General features: G+C 40.4%; 1 protein-coding gene across 2 annotated transcripts in view; it reads right to left on the bottom strand.

The window, feature by feature from the left end:
• Rfc1 (replication factor C subunit 1) overlaps nucleotides 1-25,020 on the bottom strand; it is a 64,817-nt gene that overhangs the window by 16,415 nt on the left and 23,382 nt on the right. For both annotated transcript variants that reach the window (XM_070012461.1, XM_070012462.1), the window contains exons 5-13: nucleotides 22,468-22,700; nucleotides 19,991-20,068; nucleotides 17,254-17,331; nucleotides 13,757-13,841; nucleotides 11,462-11,748; nucleotides 7,022-7,129; nucleotides 6,017-6,196; nucleotides 4,042-4,146; nucleotides 738-1,146 (exon numbers count right to left, since the gene is read on the bottom strand). In XM_070012461.1, the coding sequence (XP_069868562.1) occupies nucleotides 738-1,146; nucleotides 4,042-4,146; nucleotides 6,017-6,196; nucleotides 7,022-7,129; nucleotides 11,462-11,748; nucleotides 13,757-13,841; nucleotides 17,254-17,331; nucleotides 19,991-20,068; nucleotides 22,468-22,700 (1,563 nt within the window). The remainder of the gene's footprint in view (nucleotides 1-737; nucleotides 1,147-4,041; nucleotides 4,147-6,016; nucleotides 6,197-7,021; nucleotides 7,130-11,461; nucleotides 11,749-13,756; nucleotides 13,842-17,253; nucleotides 17,332-19,990; nucleotides 20,069-22,467; nucleotides 22,701-25,020) is intronic.

Genomic DNA, 25,020 nt, shown 5'->3' with positions numbered 1-25,020 from the left:
AACACACACACACACACACACACACACACACACACACACACACACACACACACACACACACACACACACACACACACACACACACACACACACACACACACACAGTGTTTGCAGGAAAATGCTATGCCTGCAACTGCTATGCACAGCCCAGCACCAGAACCCACTCCCCCCATGGATACTGGCACAGAAAAGGACTCAAGGGACAGAAACCACCACAGCAGAGTCCCATCAAGCCTCCCAAAGCAAGTCATCCATTGTGCAGGCTAGGCTTTTCGGCTGCCTGATCTGAAGCACATCTCAGCTCTCTCCATGCCCTCCCCTGGGCATACCCGGGCCTCTAGGCCTTGGGGCACTTTCCTTTCCCACCCAACATCTACCTATACCTTTCCCCAAGTCTCCCACTACTAGCATTCTAAGTCCCAGCAGAGCTATCCTTTCCTCCAAGGATAGGGGCGTACTCATCTGCCCTGACTAGATCTCTCTAGCTCCACTTAGGCTCTATACTCACCCCTACGGGCTCAGGGCACGTTAATGGCTGACTCACAGTCACCCCGCTGTGTGGAGGCACCTGAGGAGACTGCCTGTTCACAGCAGCTCCAGGGTCTACTACAGCACCTGGGTTCAGTAAGCAACTTGCTGATGGGTGAAGGAACCAACTTTAGCCTTGCACCCAAGTGTGCAACTGAGTAATTACATGCCAAGAGACACACACAAATGAAAGTAGTTGTAAAAATCACCATGCTTTTTCTCTTCAGGCGAACTCTTATGCCAGTTTCGAAGCCAGCGGAGCAGCTTATTGGCACAACTCTGGTCACCTTGCTGTCCAATTACGGTCTTGAGCGAGGTTGGCTTGTATTTATCCACCCAGAGCAGATTTTCCACTTGGTTTTCACTGCTGTCATCAGCCAAATCCCTAGCCTGGCTGTCATCATCTGTCTCCTGGGCCACCTGCTTGCTGAAGTCCGGGCCTCTTGGGAACACATTTGCTTCTTTTGTTTCCTTTTTTAATGCTTTCTTAGGGCTGTCCTTTTTGGGAGTGAGCTTGTTCTTTTTAGATTCTGATTCCTTCTTGATTGGACTACTTTTTCTTTTTCCTTGGTTATTTTTTTGGGGTGTCCTCTCCAGTTTGGTTTTCTCTTTCTTCATCTTAAAAAGTCAAGAAAAAGAAAAGGAAATCTGATGAGACACTGAGAAATGCCATCCTGCTAAGTGTACTCCACAGAGGGCAATGTGAAATATCCAAGTGATCTTCTGCATCTTAGCTCCTAGTCCTTCTACAGTGCACTGAGCTGTCTGTAGAAATCATCACTTTCTAAACTTCATAATCAGCCACAGTGGGGTGAGAGCACACACCTGTGATCCAGCTACTTGGGAGGTGGAGACAGAAGGCTCATAAATTCAGCCTGGAGAAAGTTATCCAGATCTATCTCAAACACAAGAACATACTTTTTAAAAAAATAACAAGCACTCAGATTTCAGTTTGAAAAAAGAGGGTAATAAAAATTTTTGTTGTCATTTTCTGACTAGTTACAAGTTAATACCTCCACAAAAAAATCGTATACAAATTTTTTAGACCAGTGTTGTTTATAAAAAGATGGAAACCAAACAGTACATCACAGATGACTAAACAAAATGTAATTTTCACAGTAGAACATTATTCACTCATTAAAAGGAGCGAAGTACTAATACATGCTACAACTTAGGAGAATCTTAAAATCATTAGGCTAAGCTGGGGACACCAGTGGCTCACGATTGTAATCCTTACCACTTGGGAGGCTGAGATCTGAAGATCATGGTCAATGCCAGCCCGGGAAGGAAAATCTCTCAGACTCCAACTAACTACCAAAAAAAATAGAAGTGGTACTGTGGCTCAATGTGACAGAGCACTAACCTTGAGCAAAAGAGCTCTGAGACACCCAAGGCCTTAAGTTCAAGCCCACGAAAAATTGACCAAAAAAAAAGTCATTAGGTTAAGTGAAAAAATATAGACACAAAAGATCACATACTGCATGAATCTATTCATATGAAACATCTAAAATAGGCACATCCTGAGACTCAAGTGAACACACTACTTAGCAAAAGTATGGGGCCCTGACATCCTAGTACTCTAATAAGCAAACAAACCGCAGAGGGAGAAAGTAAAGCAATGATTATGAAGGGATGGGGATGAATGACTAAGGAATAAGTGAGAGGTTACTTCTTTTTTTTAGGGTGAGCGGAACAGAGGTTGTTGTGGGGATGGAACTCAAGACCACCTGGGCCACAGCCAAAGTCCTTTTGCTTTTAGTTTGCTTTTCAGAAAGATCTTACACTGGGGCTGGGAAGGTGGCTCAGTGGTAGAGCACTTGCCTTGCATGCCTGAGGCCCTGGGTTTGATTCCTCAGCACCACATAAGCAGAAAAAAGAAAAGAAAAGAAAATCTTGCAAAAAAAAAAAAAAAAGAAAGAAAGATCTTACAACTTCTACTCAGGCAACCTCAGAAAGCAATCCTCGTATCTTTACTTTCCCACTATTTGGGATTATAGGCATGTGCCACACACCAGGCAGGATTCTTAGAATGACAAAGTTCTGAGTTATAAGGTTTGCATGGCCTTGTGAATAAAAAAAAGCTTGACTTACGCCATTTTCAAAGGGTTTTTTTTGTTTTGTTTTGTTTTGTTTTTTGGTGCCAGTGTTGAGGAATTCAGAGCTGGGACATTGTTATACAGCTTTTTCATTCAAGGCTGGAAATCTACCCAACTCTTCTTCCAACCTTTTTTTTTTTGGGGGGGGGTGATTTATTGGAGCCTCAAAGACTTGAACCTTAATCCTCAGATCTCAGCCTCCTGAGTAGCTAGGATTACAGGCCTGATCTAGATGGTTACAGAATCCAGAGCCACCAGCACATGGTGGGTAGGCCAGTCCTGGGACTTGCATTCAGGACCTAGACACTGCCCCTGAGCTTTTTTGCTCAAAGCCAGTGTTCTACCACTTAAGCCACAGTTACACTTCCAGCTTTTTTTGGTGGTTAATTGGAGATAAACCTGGGCTGGCTTCAAGCCACAGTCTGTATATCTCAGCTTCCTGAGTAGTTAAGATTACAGGCATGAACCACTGGCGCCCAGCATTATACACATTATACACATTCAATCAAGTAACTAAGACTTGATATAAAAAAACATACAATGCTCTAAAAATGGAAGAAATCATCAACCAAACTCAACTGAGGCATTCTATAAGACCATCAGAAGTGTCAAGGTCCCGAAGACAACAAGGGAAGACTAAAGAACTGTCAAGACTAGAGGAAAGTAAAGCCGCACAGCCTAATGTGGTCTGGGGTGCTAACACACAACTAGGGAACTGGAGAAAATGGTAAGTTCCACTAATATGTATAACTCAGTTTACAATATGGCATCAAGTTTGAATGCTCCTGTTTTTACAACTTTACTATGGTATGTGACCCAAACTATCCCCTAGGATTTTTTTTCAAATGGAATAAACCAAGTGGACCATTTTGCCATTTCAGTGACAGGCAGGTATAAAAGGTGGAATGACTGAGTGTAAAAAGCAGACAAACAAAACATTACATGGTTCTGATAGCAATGCAGTTTCTAGATCCAGTCAGCTCATAACTTAAGGTACTCAAGCCAATAATTTTTCCTTTTCCTATAGGCTGGTTTCTGTTGCAACTGGAAAAGTTCCAATATAGTTCTAACTGATGAATAATTTAGCATGCATAACAGCAGAATTCTTTAAAGAACACTTAAGGAGTAATATCCACAGCAAAGTCAATGAAGAATAAAATAAGGCACATTTAGTATTTAAATATGCTGTATTCAATAAACACTGTCCTCTTGTTCTCATTCCTTTGAGAAAAGTAAGGAAACATATCAAACAAGATATCCTAAAGCAGAGTCCTCCAAGTCAAAAAACATTAAGGTGAGCTCTGTGGCAGAAGGGACGAATAATCTCAAGAAATAGCACTGTGTCCACTCACAATACCTCCCATGAAAAAAGTTTCTATGCACCAAATGAAATAAATGAAGTTCATGGTATACAAACCTCAGCTTCAACTGCTATTTCATACTTGGACTTTTTGCCTGGCATAGTTCTAATCAAATTCAATAGGCCATCTTCATCAATAATTTTTGTCCCCAAAGCTGCTGCCTGTTGGTTCAAAATACAAATCATCAAAACTATATCCTAATCATTTCTTTCTGTAAAGATAGAAGTTGTGTTTTACTGGTAGATTAGGCAATGTTGGGATAAACACACACACACACACACACACACACACACACACACACACACACACACACACACACACACACACACACACACACACACACACACACACACACACACACACACACACACACACACACACACACACACACACACACACACACACACACACACACACACAGTTCCATTAAAAAAAAAAATGATGACTGGTGCTCCCTTGGAGTGGTGGTGGCAGCCAAAGCGTCACACTATTTCTGTTGTGGGAAAAAAAGGGACAAAGCTACCAAGACCTAATGCCATTCTTCCCCATCTCACATGACTCAATGGCAGACATTTCCTGCAACTTACTTCCCTATCCACAGGATTCTGATGTGCCTAGGTCTCCTAGTAATGGGTTTTATCTTATGACTGGCCTACCATGATCAGGAAAGTTCTGCTTCTTCTCCACCTCCCTGGTAAGTCTGACTGCCCATGGGAGTCTGGCCAATGAGAGATGGAATTCTACAGGCGATGTTTCTGGAACAACAGTTGTCAGGTAAGCCACAGCTATTATGACACCTGTCATTGCTTCCTTTCTTACCTTGCCAGCACAAGGCAGGATGACAGGAGGAGGATGGGATTTGCTGAGCTAAATTACTAAGCTGCTGAACAACTCAACAACTGCTTGTCTCTGGAATTCTTCTTTGGTAAGGAAAGTAGCCCAAGGTTGTTTAAATCAGCTAGTTGTGAATGCTTTTGTTTAGAACTAAACATAGCTATATCCAACAAAACCTTAGGAAATTCTTAGCACTTCCAACTAAAAAAACAAAAACAAACAAACAAAAACAAAACCTTAAGGCAGTGACTTCCATCTATAACCCCATCTTCTTGGGAACAGAGATTAGAAGGAAGGAACACAGTTTGAGGCAAGCCTCGGCAAAAAGTTAATGAGGCCCCATCTCAATCAGTAAGCCACACATGGCAGTGTGTACACATGTAAGTGTCAGCTCAGCTACACAGGAGGTATAAGTGGGAAGTGCAAAGTCCAATGCTAGTCCTGGACAAAAACGTGACACCTCCTCTGAAAAATAGCTAAAAACTACAAAAGTCCTGGGAGTATGGCTCATGAACGTCTACTTAGAAAGCATGAGGCCCGGGCTGGGAAGGTGGCTCAGTGGTAGAGCGCTTGCCTTGCATGCCTGAGGCTCTGGGTTCAATTCCTCAGCACCACATAAGCAAAAAAAAGGAAAAAAGCCAGAAGTGGTGCTGTGGCTCAAGTGGTAGAGTGCTAGCCTTGAGCTGAAGAGCTGAGGGACAGCGCCCAGGCCCAGAGTTCAGGCCCCACGACCAGACCCAAAAAAAAAAAACAAACAAAAAAAAAAGAAAGCATGAGGCCCTTAATTTGAATCCCAGTACAATAAACATGTATAATAATATATATAAATATATATACTATATATAGCATGTAATATAAATAGTATATTTATATAGCGTATATAGTAATAGTATATATATATATATATATATATATATATATATATATATCATATATCATATAGTATATAATAGAATGCATACAAACACAGGCAGCCAGAAAAAAACTGTCTTTAAAAAGAAGATTTAAACTAGAAGATACAAAAAAAGTCAAAGTCAACAGGAACTGTGTTTCCAACTAGAAAGGAATACCTCGGGGCCAACGCCAGAACAATGTGAGACAAAACATTTTTCCCAGCTTACCTCTGTAAAGGAATTACCACAAACTGTCACATCAACAGCATGCCTAGCAAGCAGCTATTACTGGGCAGAGACGCACCTTGTCACTCTTGGACTGTCCACTATCACGACCCATGACAAGGTAGTTGGTTTTCTTGCTGACATTTCCTGTTACTTTTCCCCCATAACGTTCAATGAGAGACTTGGCTTCATCTCGTTCAATAGATTCCAGGACTCCTGTGATCACAAATATAAGGCCTTCCAAGCAGTTTTCAGCTCCCTGAAAACCAGAATGTTCAAGCAGGGTAGAAATTACACGGTAGCTTTCCAAAGAAATATTTGGCATCAAAACTGCAGCAACTGATTTTTCTCATCTGACATCATAAATAACCTTAGCGTGAAACACTGGCTGGAAATTTACCGGAAATATGCAGATGAAACTAAATCCTGAGAAAAATCTTATGCAGCTAACATTTAATAAACATAAAAGGACCAACAAGAAACATACACCAACTGTGAAACATACCAATTGTGTTGGCAAAGCTTATTGTAACTACCCAAACTGCTAGGAATGTAAAGGCAACGAGAACTTGATTGGAAAGATAATCAATCATTTAAGGGACACTGGCCATGACAATATAGTTATACTTTTACATTTTTACAAAAGATCAATAAAATTATTCAGCCAAGCAAAATGAAAGTTACTTATGATAGAACTGAGTAGAACGGAGATGAACAGACTTTAAATAGGCTAAAGAAAGGCCAAAGACTGTTCAAACATAAGCTCAATCACCCCCATTCTTCTTAAGTGACAAAAAGAAATAGCAATGGATTCACACCTTAGATGGGAAAAAATTTGGCAAAGCTCTACATTCAAGTCTCTACTATCACCCCTTATCATCTGTCTCCTGAGTAAGCTAAGGCTCTGAACATCTTACTTATCCTGAGAAAGCATTAATTGATAAAGTGCATGAAAATTCTTAAATTCATAAATAAGATGATGATAATTTTTCTATTAACATTTCCTTATGTGATAAGCACAGTGCACACAGCCTGGACCCACAAGAGAGAGGTGCTCACAGGCTGGCATGCTCTCTGCTCTTACCTTTGGTATTTCTTTGGAGCCCAGAGCTTTGGGACCTTCTCTATTTAAGTAACTTCGATAAGCTTGATAATTAGTGCGTTTCTTTTCTAAATCTTCTGGACTTACAGACTTTGGAAGAGGGAAAGAAAACTGAAATGAAAACTATCATATCAAATACATGTCAAGTTAAAAATACATTCCTGGAAATAATACACATTAAAGTCATGTATGTGTTTTTTCCTGAAATTATGTTTATATTGTATAGATACCCTCTCCAGCTTCCAGATATCTTCCTGACAATCATTCCCCCTATCAGCCCTCCTTCTCAAAACTTCCCACTCAGGCTGGGAATATGGCTTAATGGTAGCATGCATGAAGCCTGGATTCAATTACTCAGTACCACATAAACAGAAAAAGACAGAAATGGCACTATGGCTCAAGTACTAGAGTATTAGGCTTGAGCAAAAGAAGCCAAGGACAGTGCTGAGGCTCTGAGTTCAAGTACCAGGACTGGCAAAAACAAAAACAGCCTTCTGAGCAGCTAAGATTACAGACATGAACCATCAGCACATTGGCACCCAGCTTATTTTTTGTTATTTTTAACTCATAAGTAACCTCATTCCCTTTGAAGAGTACACAAATATTCTTTTTGTTGTTTTTTTGGGGGGGTCCGGTCATGGGGCCTGAACTCTGGGCCTGGGAGCTGTCCCACAGCTCTTCAGCTCAAGGCTAGCACTCTACCACTTGAGCCACTTCCGGCTTTTTTCTTTTTGCTTATGTGGTGCTGAGGAATCAAACCCAGGGCCTCGTGCATGCAAGGCAAGAGCTCTACCACTGAGCCACCTTCCCAGTCCCCCGATTCTTTTTGTTTTTGTTTGGTCAGTCATGGGGCTTGAACTCTGGGCCTGGGCAGTGTCCCTCAGCTCTTCAGCTCAAGGCGAGCGCTCTACTGCTTGAGCCACAGGGCCACTTCCAGTTTTCTAGTGGTTTATTGGAGATAAGAGTCTCATGGACTTTCCTGCCAGGGCTGGCTTTAAACCGCAATCCTCAGATCTCAGCCTCCTGAGTAGCTAGGATTACAGGCATGAGCCACAGGTGCCCAGCTACAAAATATTAGTCTAGATAAATAAGGAACCAATTAAAATCTGCTTACATGAGTTAAATTAACCATTATAGATGGTCTAGACTTCAACCTTATATATTCAAACTAGACAAGTTTATTAAAATATAGCTGCCAAATTCAGAGACAGGGAGGGAAGAGGTGATATTGTCCAAAAAGAAATGTCCTCATCAGACTGGGTGCCAGCAGCTCGCTCATGACTGTAATTCTAGTTACTCAAGAAGCTGAGATCTGAGGTTTGCAATTCGAAGCAGGCCCAGGCAATAAAACTCTTATCTCCAATCAACCACCAGAAAACCAGAAATGGAGCTGTGGCTCAAAGTGATAGAGCACTAGCATTGAGTGAAAAGCTCAGGGACAGCACCCAGGCTCTGAGTTCAAGTCCCACTACTAGAAAGAAAAATGTACTTATCACCTGACCAACATAAATGTAATCCCTTTGTACATCACCTTAAAATAATTATTTAAAAATAAAAACACAGGACGGGGGGAATGGGAAGGGTTGGGAAGGGGAAACAAAGGAGGAGGCAACAATGCTTGATAAGAAATGTACTCATGGGGACTGGGAAGGTGGCTCAGTGGTAGAGCGCTTGCCTTGCACACATGAGGCCCTGGGTTCGATTCCTCAGCACCACATAAGCAAAAAAGAAAAAAGCCAGAAGTGGCACTGTGGCTCAAGTGGTAGAGCGCCAGCCTTGAGCTGAAGAGCTGAGGGACAGCGCCCAGGCCCAGAGTTCAGGCCCCACAACCGGACTCCCCTCCCCCCCCAAAAAATGTACTCATGGGCTGGGAAGGTGGCTCAGTGGTAGAGTGCTTGCATTGCAAGCATGAGACCCTGCGTTCAATTCCTCAGCACCACATAAGCAGAAAAACCCGGAAGTGGTGCTGTGGCTCAAGTGGTAGAGTGCTACCCTTAAGCTGATGAGCTGAGAGACAGCACCCAGGCCCAGGGTTCAGGCCCCACGACCAACAACAACAAAAAATGTACTCATTACCTTGTCCGTGTAATTGTAACCCCTGTAAGGTATTTTCACAATAAAAATAAATTAATAAAATAAATAAAAATACAGCTTCAAGGGACTCCAATATATATAAAATGAAAACATCCATTTATAACATTAAAATTATGAAATACACACAATTTTTAAATATGCCTATGTACTGTTAAGAATTATTTAGCCGAAATCAGTTAAATTCATTAGACTTTTTGTTTTTGTTTTTGTTTTTTTTTTGGGTCCAGTCGTGGGCCTGAACTCTGGGCCTGGGCGCTGTCCCTCAGCTCTTCAGCTCAAGGCTAGCACTCTACCACTTGAGCCACAGTGCCACTTCCGGCTTTTTTCTTTTTGCTTATGTGGTGCTGAGGAATCGAACCCAGGGCCTCATGCATGCAAGGCAAGCGCTCTACCACTCAGCCACCTTCCCAGCCCTCATTAGACTTTTTAAAAAGGTAAGATTTCACTATGTAATCTATGTCTAGGCTTGCCTTGAACTTGCTATATAGTTCAGGCTGCCCTCAAACTCAATCCTCTGCCTCCAGATTGCTGGGATTGCCAACGTATGCCACCTTGCTCAGCTAACCTTATTAGGATTTGATGTTCCTCAAACTACTTCTGTACACATTTTCTGAGTTATTTTTATTCTAATGAAAAATATTGTGAAGATTAACAGTATCAGGGCTCAGAAGGTGGCTCAGTGGTAGAGCGCTTGCCTAGCATGCATGAGGCCCTGGGTTTGATTCCTCAGCACCACATAAACAGAAAAGGCCAGAAGTGGAGCTGTGGCTCAAATGGTAGAGCGCTAGCCTTGAGCTGAAGAGCTGAGAGACAGCGCCCAGGCCCAGAGTTCAGGCCCCACAACTGGCAAAATAAAAAAAAAAAAAGAAAAGATTAACAGTATCATTTAAAACTTTTGCTTCCTAGAATATCCTCTATAAACTGAAGATATTTAATGTACTGGAAGAAAAACATTCATGCACCAGTTAAGTATTTAGTGAAGAAAAATTTGAGACCAAAAAGTTAATTGTTCCTTAAAGCAGATTTATAAGCATTGTCTATAACAAAAGCATTTCAAAATAATCACCATTTCATGGGTCTGCACTAAAAAATAATGGTTATGAACAGTTCAAATAGACAATATTCTGCTTTTGATACTAAGGGCCCAAGAATAGAGACTGCTCATCGAAAAGCTAAAGTGGTTCAAAACGAGAGATTCATAAAGACCATTAGCTTCTCAAGGCTATCTGAAAATAAAACTTCTGAAAGGCATCCATTATTTCGTCATTTCTCCTTTGAAAATGACTTGTGCATCTAACCATTGTTGTTATATTAGAACAAAAGAATAAATTCAAAAGCACTTATTCAAATAGCAAACACTGTAAGAATGAAAGCTAAATTTACACAGCACTATGTCTCATGCCATAATGTAACTGATTTCATATTCAGTAAAAACAGTCATTCCGTACTCACTGAGTACTACTGTTGCCCCTACAACACAGACGGGAGAAACCAAGCCCAAGGCCCACGACCGCTCAGTGGCAGAGCTATGGTTTGAAATGAGCCCCAGAGCTTGCATGGACCTATTATGTCATACCACTCCTCAGGGGACCCAAGTTCAAGACTAGCTCTGCTACTTACTCACTACCTGGTAATTTTGGCAAAGTTATTTAAACTCCTTCAGCTTATTTCCTCATCTTTATAACTGACTTGAATAATAAAAGTAAATTAACTCAAAGGTTATTGTGAAGATTATGAGTAAAATAGTACATTAGTACCATAGCTGATACACAAAATTAACTGACTAGTTTACCTATACTAATACTCTATATTCTGTGACAGTTTTAAATAATATACTATCTTCTGGGGCTTGCTTCACTTGCTAGCCAAACACTTCTACTATTGAGTTACACCCTTTGACCTTAAATAACATTTATTTTTTGTGTGCTATTGGGGTCTGAACTCAGGGCCCCAGGCTGCTATGCAGGTGCTCTACCATTTGAACCCAATCTTTAAATATTATCTTCAAAGAACAATAATAATAATACAGGAAAGGTTAAATAATTTTTTTTTTTTTTTTTTGGTCCAGACGTGGGGCCTGAACTCTGGGCCTGGGCACTGTCCCTCAGCTCTTCAGCTCAAGGCTAGCGCTCTACCACTTGAGCCACAGAGCCACTCTGGCTTTTTTCTTTTTGCTTATGTGGTGTTGAGGAATCGAACCCAGGGCCTCAGGCATGCAAGGCAAGCGCTCTACCACTGAGCCATCTTCCCAGCCCCAGGTTAAATAAAATTTGAAAACAAACTGAGATCAACACACAGCCCCAGAACATATTCTGAAAGGGTTCCTACCTCTTTTTTAGCAGGAGAATTTTTGGATTTTTGAGGAGTTTTTTTCTCTTCTTTCAATTCAATAGCATTTTCTTTTCTTTTTGAGGCCACAGACTCTGATTCTTTATAAGAACGCTCTTCTTTTATCTGCGTGAGTGCTAGCTTAGAACTGTTCTTTGGAGAAAAGGACTCTCCTGTTTTGTGAGCTGATGACTTGGAATATTGCTGAGATTTCTTTGAGTGCTCACACTTAGTTTGCTTATTGGGACTGTAGCTCTTTCTCTCATTTGACAATTGTTCTGTTTTTACTACGAAGAAAAGATATGGTTGCTGTTTGTGGAAAATGATACTCCGTATCAACTTCCTTTTTTCATTGTTCAACTAATCTTACACATAATATCATATAATGCTTTCTAAACATTAATATTTTATTTTTTATGCAGGACATTTAGTTTTTAATTAAATATTTATACATTTCTTTGTACAACCACTTCAAATTAAGAGATCTGTCTAGAAGTTGTACATCTGTTGCTACAATACTATAAATAACATTTTAAAGAAACAGATTTCACTTGTTAGGCCCTAAAATTTACATAAAGACTTGAGTAGAATATAAATCATATAAAAATTCTGTGTTCAGAAACAACCTGAAAACCCAAAATCCTGAGGTGAAAAGACTAAAAAGTACTGCAAAGACAGATCTACTTATAGGATTAAGACCATCTAGCCAGACATGATGAAACACACCTATAATCCCAGAACTTGGGTGACCCAGGCAGGAGAATTCCAAGTTGGAGCCAGCCTGGGCTATATATTGCACTAAAATCCAGCCTAAGATAAAGAGTACAAATCTGTCAAAAAAAAAAATCAGTTCTATATTCTTGAATTCAACCAAATATGAGTGGAAAATATTTTAATTATGTCAGTACAGAGCATGTACAGGCTTTTTTTCTTGTCATTATTCTCTTTTTCTGTCGGTCATGGAGCTTGATCTCTGAGCCTGAACACTGTCCCTCAGCTCTTCCGCTCAAGGTTAGTGCTCTACCACTTGAGCCACTGCACCCTTCCAGTTTTCTGAGTGGTTTACTGGAGATAAGAGTCTCATGGTCTTTCCGCTGATGCTGGCTTTAAACCGTGATCCTCAGATCTCAACCTCCTGAGTAGCTAGGATTATAAGCATGAGCCACTGGTGCCCAACTTCTTATCATTATTCTCTAAACAATACGTAACTACTTTGTATTAGATACTATAAGTAGTCTAGAGACCAAGTATAGGGAGCTATGCATAGATTATCTTCATAGGTTCTATGTCATTTATATAAAGAACTTTGAAATCCCCAAATTTTAGTATCCACGGGGGGTCTGAGACCAATCCTTCACAATGGGAGACCACTGTACTAGTAGGTGATTCAGTATCAGAACCAATAAAGGAGAATCCCAAACACAATCAGCAGAAGAGCTGCAGGTACCCTGAACAACTCTTAAGTTAATGCTATGGGACTCTTAACATGAAAGGCTCATAACATTAGTTCTTTGTCTTCATATGCTGAAATTTACTTAGAAATTAATAGGAAGCCAAAGGTACCATAATCTACCTTTGGTACAACAGAAGGGACTCTCCACCAGCAAGTATCCAAATAGCTTTCAAAGCATACACAGTCCCCAACTCATCATTTTTCAACTTTACAGTGGTGCAAAAGCAATATATAAGTCAGTAGAATTCTGCACTTTGATCTTTCCTTCCATAGGCAATAATGCAGCATGGTGCACGCTCAACACACTGAACTGAAGTAAAACTACAGTGTACTACCTTGCTAAGACTTCCACTTGGGCTGGAAAGATGGCTCAGTGGCTCAGTGCTTCCTTTGCATGAATGGGTTTGATTCCTCAGCACCACATACACAGAAAAAACCGGAAATGGCGCTGTGGCTCAAGTGGTAGAGCACTAGCCTTGAACTGAAGAGGTCGAGTTCAGGCCCTACAACCAACAACAACAAAAAAAACGACTTCCACTTACAGAACTCCCAACCTATGATGATGTTTATTGGGATGTTAACTGCATTGTAAGTCTAGAAGTACAACATGCTCTAAAAGTGTCTATTAGCTAGACAGTTTTGACCGGAATATTTAAACAAAGATTTCTTCTAACGTATGACATAGAAGCTGACTGTAGAAATAAAGATAGGATAGAAAAGAAAAAAAAACAACAGATAATACAGCAGAAAACAAATCGAAATTTCATAATTTAAATCCCACCCAAAAAAGAATTTTCTTCTATAAAAACGAGTACTCGTTCTTCCTTCCTCCTGCTAATTACCTGGATGAGGATATGTATGTTCTGCTTTATTTAAATTATCTTGGACAGATGACAATGCTTCTCCTTCTCCTGAGACCTTCCGGACCTAAACAAATTTAAAAAGGACTAATGTGACAAATAACAGGAAAACTCTTGACCACAAAATCTGTTAAAATAGAAAATTTAAGTCCAAGGGCTATCTTTCAAACTAGCAATATGCTACAACAAACTATACTTAATCCTCCACAAAGTTTTCAGAGCAAATTATTTTTATTTCATTTCACAGAGGAAAAAACAGATGAAAGATTATAAAACTAGATATATAAAACATAATCTCACAGTCAGGTACCGGTGGCCCACGCCTATACTCCTAGCTACTGAGGAGGCTGAGATCTGAGGATCACAGTTCAAAGCCATCCCAGGCAGGAAACTCCATCAGACTCTTATCTCCAATAAAGCACTAGAAAACCAGAAGTGGTGCTGTGGCTCAAGTGGTAGAGCACTCACCTTGAGCTGAAGAGCGCAGGGACAGCGCCCAGGCCCAGAGTTCAAGCCCCATGACAGACAAAAAAACAAACATAATCTCACTTCATTCCAACCTCTCAAACTGGAGTAGAAGCCTGATTTCTGCCTTCTATCTTACCCTTCATACTGTGACTATTGTCCAGTTAAAAACTGAAATCTAAACAAAAAGAGCTAAGATGAAAAACAAACTAAAGCTAAAAGAAAAATAACTTTCTCAAAAAAAAAGGTATTCCATCTGTCCAGTGATTCCTCAAAATTCTACTTTTTAGAGACCACAAGCAGAGGTATGTGGCAATATCTAATATTTGAATTTTAAATATAATTTGAATATATGCAGAAATAAAGCTTTTAAGTGAGCAACTCCTACACGCTCCCTACTATCTTTTTTTTTTTTTTTTGGTCTTTTGTAGCTTTATATGTCTTTTTTTTTTTCCAGGGCTGAGGACCGAACCCAGGGCCTTGTGCGCGCCAGGCGGGCGCCCTTCCACTGGGCTAAACCCCCAGCCCCGCTCCCTACTATCTTATACTTTCCTGAATAGTCTTGGCCCCTGAAAATTTACTTTCACTTCAAAGAAATAAAATTTTGCAGTGCCTGCTGCATTTGGGATAAATAGGAGAGGAGCCTGCCTGTGCTGAGTGCTGCTTGCCAGATCTTTGGCTGATGGCACACCCTTCTGCAGAAGCAAATTCTGCTTGCTGAGACCAAAAAAAAAAAAGAAAAAAGGTAAAAATCTTTTTAAATAGCCAGATATTGATTTAGACAGTAATCATAACAGAATGTTATTCATCTGAAATTAAATTTACTAGAGATGAAGTGCTTTCTTGGTCTTGGGGAAAAAGGAGTAGTACTGGGCTTTGCACTTAATAAGCAGATGCTCTACCACTATACCTCCAGTGAAGATCAGTGCTTCTACAAAAAAAAAAAAAAATCTAATAGCCCAACTACTCAGGGGGCTAAGGCAGGAAAATTGTGAGTTCAAATGTGTGTGTATGTATGTTATATTTGTTATTATAAAGATGATGTACAAAGGGGTTATTATTTCATGAGTCAGGTAATGAGCACCCTATGTTCTTATTTAAATAAAATAAAGGGCTGGGAAGGTGGCTCAGTGGTAGAGAACTTGCCTTGCATGCCTGCGGCCCTGGGTTCGATTCCTCAGCACCACATAAGCAAAAAGAAAAAAAGCCAGAAGTGGCGCTGTGGCTCAGGTGGTAGAGCGCTAGCCTTGAGCTGAAGAGCTGAGGGATAGTGCCCAGGCCCAGAGTTCAGGCCCCACGACCAGACCCAAAAATAAATAAATAAATAAAATAAAATAATCAACCAGGCACCAGTGGTTCATACTACTCAGGAGACTGAGATGTGAGGATTGTACTTCAAAGCCAGCCTAAACAGGAAAGTCTATGAGACCTTAACTCCAATATACTACTCAGAAAAAAAACAATCAAGTGGTACTGTGGCTCAAGTGGTAGAATGCTAGCCTTGACTAAAAAGAAGCTTAGGGACAGTGCCCAGGCCTTAAGGTCAAGACCCAGGACTGGCAAAAAAAAAAAAAAAAAAAATCAACCAGTCACCAGTGGCTCATGCTACTCAGGAGGCTGAGATCTGGGGATCATGGTTCAAAGCCAGCCCAGGCAGGAAAGTTCATAAGACTAATTTCCAATTAACCACCAAAAAGCTGGATTTGGAGCTATGGTTCAAATGGTAGAGCAAGAATTGGGAATGTGGCTTAGTGGCAGAGTGCTTGCCTAGCATGCATGAAGCCCTGGGTTCGATTCCTCAGTACCACATAAACAGAAAAAGCCAGAAGTGGCACTGTGATTCAAGTGGTAGAGTGCTATCCTTGAGCAAAAGAAACTCAAAAACATTGTGTAGGCCCTGAGTTCAATACCTAGAACTAAAGAAAAAAAAAAAAAGGTAGAGCACTAGCCTTAAGCAAAATGCTCAGAAACAGCACAGCCCTGAGTAGTTTGAGCCCCACATTTGGCAAAAAAGAAAAAGAAAGAAAGAAAAGGAAGGAAGGAAGGAAGGGAGAGAAGGAGGGAGGGGAGGGCAAAGGAGGGATGGGAGAGGGAAAGGAGGGAGGGGAGAGGGAAAGAGAGATGAAGAAAGAAAGAATGAATAAATGAATTTAATGCCAGAGAATAAGTTTTTCTTTTTCTTCTCTTCTCTTGGTACTGGGCTGAATTTAAACTCAGTCTTGCGCTTGCTATACAGGTGAGTATCTCTTGGGTCATAACCCCTCAATCCTTTTAGCTTGGTTATTCTGTGAAATAGGATCCTGAATTTATGCATAGGGCAGCCTAGATAACAACTCTCTTATTTTCATTTCCTTTGTAGCTGAAGGTTGTACATGCACCACCATGCCCATCTTTTATTGGTTGAGATTGGAGTCTCTCAGACAGTTATTCTAAAGTTGGCCTCAAACTTCTTCCCAGTCTCCAAGCTACTATTATAGGCATGAGACAATGCACTCTAACACAAGCTTTTCAGTGAGTTTTCAAATACAAATGTGTGTGTGCGCACACGTGCGCACGCACACATAATTTAATTCCTTTCTGGAAGAGTTACTCATGGCTGTTACCTTCAGGCATAGAAAGGAATATTGAGGCTGGGAATGTGGCTTAGTGGTATATGCCTAGCATGCATGAAGCCCTGGGTTCAATTCCTCAGTACCACAACAACAGAAAAAGCCAGAAGTGGTGCTTGTGGCTCAAGTGGTAGAGTTCTAGCCTTGTGCAAAAGAAGCTCAGAGACAGTGCCCAGGCCCTGAGTTCAAGCCCCAAGACAGGCAAAAAAAGAAAGAAAGAAAGAAAGAAAGAAAGAAAGAAAGAAAGAAAGAAAGAAAGAAAGAAAGAAAGAAAGAAAGAAAGAAAGAAAGAAAGAAGGAAGGAAGGAAGGAAGGAAGGAAGGAAGGAAGGAAGGAAGGAAGGAAGGAAGGAAGGAACATTGATCTATGTTGTGTACTTAGAATGCTAACAGTCCAATATGGCACCTTTTTGGTCTTGGGCTCTTCATCCAACATTGCTAATGTTCTGGCAAACTCTTCATCTTCATGCAATTGCCTCTCCAGCTGTAAAAAACATCCAAACAGTAAGATACTTTTTACTTTGAGCCAGAAGATTTTCTATTTTTAATTCATACAACTTAGAAAAAAACTAGAAAAACATTTCCTAGAAAATAGCCATACGCTGTGGCTCCAGTGATAGAGCACTAGTCTTGAGCTGAAGAGCTGAGGGACAGCGCCCAGACCCAGAGTTCAGGCCCCATGACCGGCAAAAAAAAAAAAAAAACCAACAACAACAACAAAAAAAAAAGAAAATAGCCATAACATTTTACTACTGATCATTAACAGTTAAAAATCACAGCTTGTTTCAGTAAGCTCCAAAAATCAAGCACACTACCACTGGGCCACCTTCCCAGCCCCGTCATTAAGATTCTTATGTCCAATTAACCAGCAAAAAGCTGAAGAGTAAATAAATGTAGCTCAAGTAGTAGAGCCAAAAAAAAACCTCAGGGACAGAACCTAGGCACTGAGTTCAAGCCCCAGCATGGCACAACAAAAAGAAAAAATATATACACACATCTACACTAAGGAGTATAAGATACTGGACACAGTTACTAAATGAATAGGAGTACAAATTATTAGGGAGGCTCTTAGGAAAAAAGACATCATCAATTATTAACATCCTGAAAGTCCTTAATCAGATTAATAAATTACCCAACAGGATTCTGAAAGAATGTGGCAGAAATGGAAAAACACAGAATTGTGATAGCTTTGGTTCCTTGGAATGAACTGGATAATCCTCTATTATTTGCAAAAAGAAAAGACAGATACCTAAAAATTCTTTCATACTATGACCTAGGCCACTTGTGCTACCTTGAATTATAAGAATAGCTATTTGCAAACTCATAGAACTCATAAATGTTATAAACCGTGATAGACAGTTTGCTCCAGGAAAGTTAGAATGTGTGTGTGACTTTAACTGAGCATCACTATCCCACAATACTGTAAAATTTGGGAAATTATGTAATCATTTAATCACAATAAAAATATTTTAAAAATAGCTGTTTGCAAATAATACATTTCAGCATGATCAAATAAGACAGAAAACAACTTTGAAGACACAGACTGCCCAATTAATGAGAGCAATCACAATATGGTCTCTCTGCTTTTGAGGGTGTTTTGGTTTTTTGAGTTTTGATGTCACAGCTGAGATACAAACAGCCCAGTTGTAGAATTTAAAGGCTATATATAGAAAGAGGACACCTGAACAGCAATATAATAGTGGCAACAGTAGCTGTGAGGAAGAGCTTCGAACACTGTTCAGGAGTCTTAAGCTAAAAAAACCAGCAGGCACCTAGCAATGGAGCTTCTAGTGGAGATTAGCGCTCTTCCTTGCGCTATGTTCTTTATTCATCTCCAGAAAATACCTTTTTCTCCCCCCTACGTTATTAGCCCTTTTAGTCTCATTTGCTAGGTCCTCTTCTTCATCTTAAATTTTCAGAGTTCCCCAGAGTTCAATTCTGAAACCTTTTTTCTATTTACATTGTCTCCCCAGGGTTTAAGTTACACAGGTTTTAAGTCCACACAAATGCTAAATGATTCCTAAATATACACTTCTAGCAGCTTAAGGAACACCTCCCCCTCCCCGCCCCCATTACTCACTCTTTTCTCTTTTTTTTTGTCAGTCATAGGCCATGAACTCTGGGCCTGAACACTGTCCCTCAGCTCTTCAGCTCAAGGCTAGCGCTATACCACTTGAGCCCACTTCCGGTTTTCTGGTGGTTTACTGGAGATAAGAATCTCACAGACTTTCCTGCCCAGGCTGGCTTTGAACCAAGATCCTAAGATCTCAGCCTCCTGAGAAGCTAGGATTATGGGGTGAGGCACCAACCCCCATCTCCACACTTCTTTACTCAATTGCCTACTCTTCATCTCCACTGAAGTCAATTGCACATCTCCAACTTAACTGTCCAAACTGTAACTCTTGGCTTCTCTGTACCAAAACCCATTTCAAGTTCTATTCATTCATCCATTTTATACCCAATCTACCAACAACCACCTAAGGCTCTATCTATAAGACACATTGAGATGATGACCATCTCTTCAATTACCAACCTGATAACAGCCAGTGTCTTCTCTCACCTACCCTACCTTACAGCCTCCAAGCAGGTCTGCTTTTGCTCATGTCCCACCATGAAGAAAGACACCATTAGTTATTCTGTACATTCGCCTTACAGGACCAGAGTAGTTTTCTTTGAAGATCTATAACATCATGTCACTTTTCTATTCAACACTGTGATGGCTTCCATCTCACAGAAACTGAAATCCAAAGTCCTTACTATCTAAAATCATTTTAGTAGGACATACAGGGTTCATTGTTGGGCATTTCTCCAAAATGATCTCACACTACTCTTCTCAGTGCTCTACCACTGTGAGCCACAGTTCCACTTACAGTTTTTGAGTGGTTAATTGAAGATAAGTCTCATGGGGACTCTTTTGCCTGGGCTGGCTTCCAACTGCTCTCCTCAGATCTCAGCCTCCTGAGTAGCTAGGATTACAGGCTTGAGTCACCGGCGCCCGGCTTTTACTTCAACTTATCTTACATGTAACTTCTAGTTAGGCTTAAGTCAAATTAGATGCCAACAATCTTCTATTTGGTTGGCAACACTAAATAGCAAGTCACGATATCAAGGTATTAACAGTATGTAAAGGGCAACAGCAATACCTCTGCATCTTCATCAAGTTGTAACTGCTTGGCAATGGCTTCATCATTTAATCTGGAATCATCTGTATTTGGGGAAGGCTATATTTCAAAGAAAAACAAGATGAGCATATACCTTAAGATCAGAATAAGTTACATTTTCTTTTTTTTTTCTTGGTCCTGGGACTTGAACTCAGGGCCTGGGCTCTGTCCCTGAGCCACCCTGTGCTCAAGGCTACAGCTCTACCACTTGAGTCACAGTGCCACTTCCAGCTTCTATGTGTGCGGTACTGAGGAATGGAACCCAGGGCTTCATGCATGCTAGGCAAGCACTCTACCACTAAGCCACATTCCCAGCCCAACCTTTTCTTGACTGTAGCTGATTAGATATATCAATAAGAAGAAAGTATATCAGCAATAGTTATAGTCCACAGGAGCCAGAAAGTCAAGTTTGTAATTATTCCTTGAGCACATCTAGTCTCCTAAACAGTAAACATCCTACAGATGGTTCTCACTTAGTTTCTACTGATGTATTCAAAATAAATACTTGCAAAAGGAAAATGCTATAGAATGTTATGGATTAATGCTGGGGAAGTAGTCCAGAACACTGGCAAACCAATGTGAGGATGCTTACATTATATTGCATACACATTAAGGAAATGAACAAACACACACCAGCCTTATTTAACAGTAATGTACTTCAATGTCTATTTCCTAAATGCCTAGAAAAAAGATAAATTGCAGGAATGCTCAGTTTATAATGGATGTATTTGATACCATCTGTAAATTTTGTCTACAGCTTTTATCTAATTTTGTCTGCCTGAAGAAAACAGTAAAATAAGTTTGAATTTCTAAGGATCCAATTAAAATTCTAAGAACAACTAATTTTTCTTATGGTCAAAATATTTTTTTTCCTGCTGCAGTACTTCCAAAAAGGGAGTGAAGTGATACAATAATTTTTCCTAGTTTCAAGTATAAAAGAAAAATTATGAGCTGGGCACCGGTGGCTCACACTTGTAATCCTAGCTACTCAAGAGGCTGAGATCTGAGGATCGCGGTTCAAAGCCAGCCCAGGCAGGAGAGTCCATAAGACTCTTATCTCCAATAAACCACCAGAAAACCAGAAGTGGTGCTGTGGCTCAAGTGGGAGAGCGCTAGCCTTGAGCTGAAGAGCTGAGGGACAGCTCCCAGGCCCAGAGTTCAAGCCCCATGACCCACAAAAAAAAGAAGGAAAGAAAAATTTGAATTTCCTTGTCCTCTAAAATAAGGGCAATATATTTTATTTATGGTGACAGAAAATTATTTTCACTATCAATAAAATATATTTTCTCTTTTATGATAACTCAATTTTGCCTCTTAATATCAATAAATGGACAACACTTTTTTTTTTTTTTTTGGCAAGACTAGGGTTTGAACTCACAGTCTCACATCTGTTAAACAGACTGCTATTTGAGCCATGCCTCCTGCCCTTTTTGCTTTTGTTATTTTTCTTTTTTCTGTTGGTTGTGCGGCTTGAATTCAAGGACTGAGCACTGTCCCTAAACCTTTTCACTCAAGGCTAATGGTCTAACACTTTGAGCCACAGTGCCACTTCTGGTTTTCCGGTGGTTAATTGGAGATAAGATTCTCACACACTGAATAGCTAGGGTTACAGGCATGAGCCACCGGTGCCCAACTTGCTTTTTTCTTTTTAATGCCATACTGAGGCTTGAATTCAGGACTTCATGCTACTGCCTGGCTTTTTTGCTCAAAGGCTTATGCTCTTCCACTTGAAGCACATCTAGCTTTTGGCTGGCTAATTAGAAATAGAAATCTCACAGACTTTTTTGCCCAAGTTGGCTTCAAATCTTGGTTCTCATGTCTCAGTCTCCTGAGTAGCTAGGATTACAGGTAAGAGTCACTTGTACCAGAATTTTTGTTATTTTTTTAAATAGATGTCTCTCAGGTCGGAAAGGTGGCTCAGTGGTAGAGTGCTTGCCTTGCATGCATGAGGCCCTGGGTTTGAGTCCTCGGTACCCATAAGCAGAAAAAACTGGAAGTGGCACTGTACCTCAAGTGGTAGAGCACTAGCCTTGACAAGCTGAAGAGCTGAGGGACAGTGCCTAGGCCGAGTTCAGGCCCCCAAGACTGGCAAAAACAAAAAACAAAAAACAAAAAACATAACCAGATGTCTCTCTTGCTTTTTGCCCATGAAAACCTGGACTGCAATCCTCTTCTTTATACTTCCCACAGAGTTGTGATGACATGTACCTGTTACCATGCCTAGTATTTTTTTATTAGCTTTCTATTATTCAGATATGAGTTATTGTAAATGTGTTTGTCTGTTTGGCTTTAGCTGGCCTCCAGGCATAATGTTATGCTTTGTTTTGGTTTATTAGTGAAAGGGTCTTATATATGTTCCAAGCTGGACTCAAACTTGCAGCCTTCTGCCTCAGCATTCACATACTTGTATTACAGGCATGGACCATGCACCCAGAAATCCTTGTCTATAGGATACTCACTTCTTTTCTTTTGCTTGCCACCATCTTCTTATCTGACCTTCGAACACTTCCAGTTCCAAAATAATCAAGTACGGATGTTGGTGTAAGCTTTATTGGTGATAAAGGCTTGTTCTTAATCTTAGTATTTTCTTCATTCTTTTTCATGTTTGATACTCCAAGGTAACTATTTTTAGATCTTCCATTTTCTTTTGATTTTGAGGCTGTCTTCTTACTCAAAAAGTCATCATCTTCATCTTAAATAAAATATAATCAAATTTTTTCATAAAACATCAATTCTAATTATATAGACTAACCATTTTACTAGTTTTATGAAAAGTGTTTAAGAGTTTTTGAAAGTTAATATTTGTTTTCTTATCTCCTGATAAGGCCAGGCCTGTAATATACCATCTCCCCCAGTTACTAGCCATTGTACATGGATATTTACTGGTTACTTGTTATATACCAGGCACTGGGGATCTAGTAATCAATTAAAAAGACCCAATTTCTGCCTTCATTGAACTTGAAATCTGTAAGAGGAAACACATACACAAATCCATGTGTTATGAAGGCAAAATGTGATAAGAGAATTAGGGAAGTGATAAGAGAATTAGCACCGGAAGTGGCGCTGTGGCTCAAGTGGTAGAGCGCTAGCCTTGAGCTGAAGAGCTGAGGGACAGCGCCCAGGCCCAGAGTACAGGCCCCACGACTGGAACCAAAAAAAAAAAATTTCTCAGGCTTTTGTTTCTGAGATCTTCCTCAGCCTCCTAAGGGCGAGGATAATAGACATTGCCACCTTACCTAGCTCAAACTTCTTTTTTTGGAGGGAGCTTTTATTAAGTAGCTATACAAAGAACTTACAATTCTGACAAGTTGTCATGTCGAAAACGAACTGTTCAACTTTGGTGCAGGGAAGTTGGGGGGGGGGATTGGGTGGCGGGGCGGGGGAGAGGCTGGGAAGAGATGTGAAGGGTAAACAAAGGAGGAGGCTGCAATGCTTGATAAGAAATGTACTCAGGGGCTGGGAAGGTGGCTCAGTGGTACAGCGCTTGCCTTGCATGCCTCAGGCCCTGGGTTCGATTCCTCAGCACCACATAAGCAAAAAGAAAAAAGCCAGAAGTGGCGCTGTGGCTCAAGTGGTAGAGCGCAAGCCTTGAGCTGAGGGACAGCGCCCAGGCCCAGAGTTCAGGCCCCACGACTGGACCAAAAAAAAAAAAAGAAATGTACTCATTATCTTGCCCATGTAATTGTAACCCCTCTGTATAGTATGTTCACAAAAAATTAAAATTAAAATTAAAAAAAAAAAGAAATGTACTCATTACCTTGCTCATGTAATTGTAACCCCTCTGTATGGTATTTTCACAATAAAAAAAAACATCAATAAAAAAAAAAAGAACTTACAATTCTGTAAGTCAGATTATGAGTACAATGCTTCTTAGTCAATACCATCCTTTCCTTTCATTTTCCTCCTCCCATTACTACCCTCAAGTTACATAATGTACATTGAACATAATGACCACATTTGCTCTTCCTTCCTCCCTCCATTCCTGTGCCCCTCCTTTGCCCTCCCTCCACACGTTACCACTTCCTGTTATTCAGTATATTTAGTTGTTCAAAGGAGATATCCTTTTGGGTTCTTCCCCTAAGTATACTATCCTTTAGTCAATTTAAAACTTATGTTTTTAAGACACTTTTCTACACTATGACAAGGCTTACCTTACTAGAAACCCTGAAAAGTCTGTGCCTAAAAAGGCTCTCAACAAATCTTTAGTTCAGTGATTTATTCACAAGAGAAAGGGCTTCTGTATACTAACAAAAGTAATGCAATATAAAGAAAATAGAAGACAATCATGAAGTCTAAGAGTTATCTGAGGGTTAAGAAGGAATACTTTATGAATCTGGCATACAAAACCACTTACAATTGTGTCATATTTACTGGCAAGTACTCCTTCCTTCAAACACAAACATTTGCTAATAACTATGTCTCGGCATTATGCTATTCCTAAGTAACTTGTCAAAAAAAAAAAAAGATTGAGCCCTGCTTTCCAATTATATTAAATTAGAACTATATCATAACAAATAACTCATACAAGTTGCTGATTATAATAATGTGAAAGATAACTCACTATTTTTCTTTTTGGGGTCCGGGTCATGGGGCCTGAACTCTGGGCCTGGGCGCTGTCCCTCAGCTCTTCAGCTCAAGGCTAGCGAGCTACCACTTGAGCCACAGAGCCACTTCCGGCTTTTTTCTTTTTGCTTATGTGGTGCTGAGGAATCGAACTCAGGGCCTCAGGCGTGCAAGGCAGGCGCTCTACCACTGAGCCACCTTCCCAGCCCAGATAACTCACTATTTAAAGCAAGGATATACATACCTTTCACTGCAGTCTCAGTTTCTCTAGTAACACAGGTCCCCTCATCGTTGGAGGGCCTTCTATAATCACACATATATTAGGTAGGTCCATACTCTTGACCATGAACAACTGGCCTCTGATTGGGCACTTTTGACCGTTTTCTAAACTAATGTGTGTAAGCCAAACTGCTAGAGATTTATTCCTGCATTCAATGAAGTCCGTCAGC

The sequence above is a fragment of the Dipodomys merriami genome, unplaced genomic scaffold, assembly GCF_024711535.1.
Source record: "Dipodomys merriami isolate MVZ:Mamm:240054 unplaced genomic scaffold, mDipMer1.0.p SCAF_9, whole genome shotgun sequence".
Classification (NCBI taxonomy): domain Eukaryota; kingdom Metazoa; phylum Chordata; class Mammalia; order Rodentia; family Heteromyidae; genus Dipodomys; species Dipodomys merriami.
Note: the sequence above shows the minus strand (reverse complement) of the source record. Positions and strands in the feature narration are given on the sequence as shown.